The sequence below is a fragment of the Spermophilus citellus genome (assembly GCF_964194105.1).
Source record: "Spermophilus citellus genome assembly, chromosome: 17".
NCBI lineage: Eukaryota > Metazoa > Chordata > Mammalia > Rodentia > Sciuridae > Spermophilus > Spermophilus citellus.
In genome coordinates this window covers 26,954,859-26,959,801 of record NC_138199.1, presented here as the reverse complement: position 1 = coordinate 26,959,801, position 4,943 = coordinate 26,954,859, and the positions used below count along the sequence as shown (strand labels likewise).

At 40.1% G+C, this 4,943-nt stretch overlaps 1 protein-coding gene across 1 annotated transcript; it reads left to right on the top strand.

Moving 5' to 3' along the window:
* Window positions 1-348: 348 nt before the first annotated feature.
* Window positions 349-1,308, top strand: LOC308635644 (olfactory receptor 1D2; the record flags this gene model as incomplete). The annotated part of the gene is made up of 1 exon (XM_081270200.1): window positions 349-1,308. One exon carries the CDS (start codon window positions 349-351, stop codon window positions 1,306-1,308), a length of 960 nt encoding a protein of 319 aa, XP_081126326.1.
* Window positions 1,309-4,943: the final 3,635 nt, after the last annotated feature.

The following is a 4,943-nucleotide window of genomic DNA, read 5'->3' as shown; positions in this document are numbered from 1 at the left end:
TGTACCATATCCATTTCTTATAATGCATACACCTGTTTTCAAATATAACTTTAAAACCTATTCAATATCCTAAAATAACATACTAATTTTTAAACACATTAAGAGTATTATATTGTAGGATAAGAATTAAAATAAGGAATAGATATCATTTCTATAACATCAAATATGATAAATTAGAAGTTGCTAGAATGATTATCCCATAAAGATTTTCTGAGTTATGTTTTTGTGCCTATTATTACTTTGTTGATAACCTAAAATTATCACAACATTTTTACTGCTGAGAAAATAGTGGATTTTGTTTGTGTTTGTGTCCGTATCCATCTGAGAGCATTTGGTAAGCATTTCTTGATGTTCCTGTTGCAGAGAGTTGGGAGAATGGATGGAGGCAACCAGAGTGAGTTCCTACTCATGGGGCTCTCAGAGATTCCCGAGCAGCAGCAGATCCTGTTCTGGATGTTCCTGTCCATGTACCTGGTCGCTGTGGTGGGAAATGTGCTCATCATCCTGGCCATTGGCTCTGACTCCCGCCTGCACACTCCCATGTACTTCTTCCTGGCCAACCTCTCCCTCACTGACCTCTTCTTTGTCACCAACACGATCCCCAAGATGCTGGTGAACCTTCAGTCCCAGAACAAAGCCATCTCCTACACAGGGTGTCTGACACAGCTCTACTTCCTGGTCTCCCTGGTGGCCCTGGACAACCTCATCCTGGCTGTCATGGCATATGACCGCTATGTGGCCATCTGCCACCCCCTCCACTATGTCACAGCCATGAGCCCTCAGCTCTGTCTCCTGCTGCTCACCTTGTGTTGGGCCCTATCTATCCTCTATGGCCTCATTCACACTCTCCTCATGACCAGAGTGACCTTCTGTGGATCCCGCAAGATCCATTACATCTTCTGTGAGATGTACGTTCTGCTGAGACTCGCGTGTTCCAACACCCAGATCAACCACATGGTGCTGATCGCCACAGGCTGCTTCATCTTCCTCACCCCGCTAGGGTTCATGATCATGTCGTATGTCCGCATTGTCAGAGCCATCCTCAGAATACCCTCAGCCACTGGGAAGTACAAAACCTTCTCCACCTGTGCCTCCCACTTGGCTGTGGTCTCCCTCTTCTATGGGACACTTGGCATGGTGTATCTGCAGCCCCTGCATACCTACTCCATGAAGGATTCAGTAGCCACAGTGATGTATGCTGTGGTGACCCCCATGATGAACCCTTTTATCTACAGCCTGAGGAACAAGGACATGCATGGGGCTCTGGGAAGATTCCTCCTAGGGAAAGACTTTCAGAGGTCAACTTGAGCGTAACTTGAAATGGGAACTGGGAGTATCCTCTACCACATGTAAGACCTGTAGAGGGAGATAGGTGACTAGATATATATAAGTGACTAGAACATATAGACTCTGCTCAGAATAAGTTTATCAATTTGTGGTGAAGACAGGGCCTCTCTGTGTAACCTGATGTCCTCCCCTGCACCAGTCTCAACAATAAATATGGTCAGGCTAATACCTGTAAATTGAGACCCATGTATATCAGTGGCAGCTGTGAGGGTTAAATAAGATAATGTTCAGAAGTGTCTGGAAGGGTGCCTGGCCCATAATAATCACTGTTGTTTTTAAACAGATAGCTGGGCAAAAGCAGCAAGCAGAAAACATTTTATTATTTTTTCTTAAGCAAAAATTGACTCTAGATATATTAGAAGTACAATTGAATTGAAAATAGTTTGTATTTTTTCTATCCAAAGACAACTCTTGCTTGACTTTGGTATAAATTCTAGACTTTGGTCTTTGTTAAACACACTTTTTCCCCCAGAATGATTTCAAATTATTTTGAAACTTGCTTTTAACTTAATAAAAAATATTTTTTATGATAATATTCAGCTATATTCTTATTTAATGCCTATACAGTATTTCAATGTTCAATTTAATGAATATGTCACAATTCATTTAACATACTTCCTATTATCCAATATGTAGTAACTCAGTTTTCCCTGTTGTTTGCAACATAATGATAAATGGCTCTGTGGTCCATCTTTGTTCACTTATGTCTTATTTCCTTAGGGGAAATTGGTGAAGTGGAATTGCTGGGTCAAAGTTGGTTTTTGTTTTAATTTTCTAGGCCTTTGAAAATTTCCTCAATTGGCCTCCACAAAGTTTGTACAAGTCTACACTTTCTCTAAGTGTGAGCAGGGACGTTTCCTTCTGGCCTCTTTGTTCCTCACATGTGGCCTGGGTCCCTGACATTGGCCCCTATAACCCCCCATGGGACCAGGCCAACAACCAGAACAGGTCCATTCCCAGCGTTGAGGGACAATCAAGACAGAACTACAGGGGCTGGGGATGTGGCTCAAGCGGTAGCGCGCTCGCCTGGCATGCGTGCGGCCCGGGTTCGATCCTCAGCACCACATACAGACAAAGATGTTGTGTCCGCCAAAAACTAAAAAATAAATATTAAAAAAAAAAAAGACTGAACTACAGGACAGTTGGTCAGTGATGCTTTCAGAGAAAGATCTTAAAAGAAGGAAATGTAAAAATTGATTATACAAATACAGTTATTAGTCATGCCCAACCACAGAGCCAAGAGACCACTGGGGAAAACATTCAGGTTGCCAGCACCAATTCCAAGAATTAACTCCACACGGCTATTCCCATGAAACAACCAGCTGTGACTTTGACTAGTTTCACTAGTAACTTAAGATGAAACTCCCTGCTATGATTTTCAAACTAGTTTTGCTTAGTAGCCGCAGCCACTTGCCAATAGGGGCCCACCAGCTTCTGCAAAATTCTGCAAGTGCCAATAAGCTTCCTCTCAAAACAGTTTATAGTGTCCTTCTTTCTGGATAGACCCTAGACTTCCTTTGTCATGCACTTGAGGCTATCCTCATCTATGTGTGCATGACCCAGACTGCAATCCTAATTTTTATATTATTTCCAAACAAAACATTTATACTTAGAAATTCATCCCTATATTTTATTTGACTTTGACACATGGAATCCTTATGTATGTTTCTCCTTCAGAAATAACCATGATCCTGAATTTTGTGTTTGTCACTTTCTTCTTCTCTTTGTAGTTTTATTACACATATTTCCTAAAATATGTGCATTGCTTATGTTTACAGTGTTTTGGAATTTAATGTAAATATTGCCATGTTATATTCTTTTAAAACAGGTTTATGGAGGTAAAATTTACATATAACACAATTTTCACATAAAACATAAAACATAATATTTGATGAGTTTGGGCAAATATACATCTAGTAAAATCTACCACAACCAAACTGTAAAATATTTTTCTTCTCTTGAGTTTCCTACTTCTTCTTTGTCAGGGATCCCTCCCTCATCACAAGAACCAGGCAACCACAGATCTGCTTATTTCACTATAGATTAGTTTGTACTTTCTAGAATTTAAGATGAATGGAATCATTTATGCCTGACTTCTTTCATCAGCCTAATGGTTTACCATGTATGCATGCATTCCTCTCTGTTGTTGACTGATGCTCCATTTGTGTCCCATCACCCACTGATGGGCATTTGGGTGGTGGGTAGGCAGTTCCACAATGGCTCCCAATGATTCCTGCTTCTGTATTCATGTCTCTGTACCTTTGCATGGGGGCCTAATTTAGGGACATTCTTCTACAAAAAGAATATAGCAAAAGTGAAGAGATATGTATGTCTTCAGAGATGAGTTATGAAAGACTATAATTTACATCTCTTTGCTCTCTGGCCCTCTGTCTCCTTGATCTGAGGAAAGAAGCACCCATATTTTTGAGAGGCCTCAGCAGCAAGGAAATGAAAGCAGCCTCCAGCTGACAGCCAGCGAGGCCCCAGGACTCTCAGTCCAATAACTGGTGAGGAACAGAATTTCACCAAGGACCATGTGAATGAGCACAGACACTTCCCCTTCCCCAGTCCAGCCCTGGGAGGGCTAGATCTCAGGAGGAAAGAAACCAGATCCAGTCTCTTTGATGAAAATTTAGCACCCAATTGAGATTTCGTACAAGTTAAAAATCCACATCAGGTTTCAAAGTCAGCATGAAAAATAAGAATGTAAGATATCTCACTTATAATTTCTTAATCTTTATTGCATGTTGAAATGGTGATATTTTAGATTATTGGGTTAAATAAGATATAGTGCTAAAATAAATTCCAATTGCTTCTTTTTACACTTATTAAAGTGACTCTAGAAAAATTTAAATTATGTATATTGTTTGGAATTCTATATGTGGTTAAATTTCTGATGGATGACACTGATTAGGATTATAGATTTTTCTCTGGAAATAACTTGTTTCTACTTCCAGTGGGTAGTAAGAATAGGGGTAGATTGTCTTTATCCAATCTATCATGGAGCTGATTAAAGATGCATTTCAGGCTGGGGGAGGATTGGTTATTTTCCTGTTATGATTCATTACTAGAATGTAGCATGTTGGAAATCCCAAATAACCTTCTAGAATGTTTACTGTATTTCGTAACGTGTCAGACTCCTAACTCAGAGTTTTTTTTTTTTTTTTGTCTCTAGCCCTATAAACCTGCTAAAAACTCTGCTCACTTCTTGTTCTCTCAGCTGCACCTTCTGTTCTCTCAGCCTCTCTCAGCTGTTCAAGGGAAAGCTGTCTAATTGTTAATTGCATCTCTTTGGGATTCCTTTCTTTCCTGATATTGGCCCATTGAGTCGTATTTCATAGCTTTTTGATGCCTCTTAGACTTTCAAGAGTAAGGCCATTTCTTTGCTTGACTAAGAGCAAGAGTCTAGAGTGGTCCTTCTGAACCAAGTACTCTGAAGGAATTAACCCAATGCTCTAAAATATCCATTCTCTAATGGATTTACTTCTGTCCTATGCATCTAGAATTGCAATAACAGAGCATATAATACAGTAGAGCCCTCATGAGTGAGATTAGTACCCTTATAAAAGTGATCCCAAGAGCTCTCTCATCCCTTG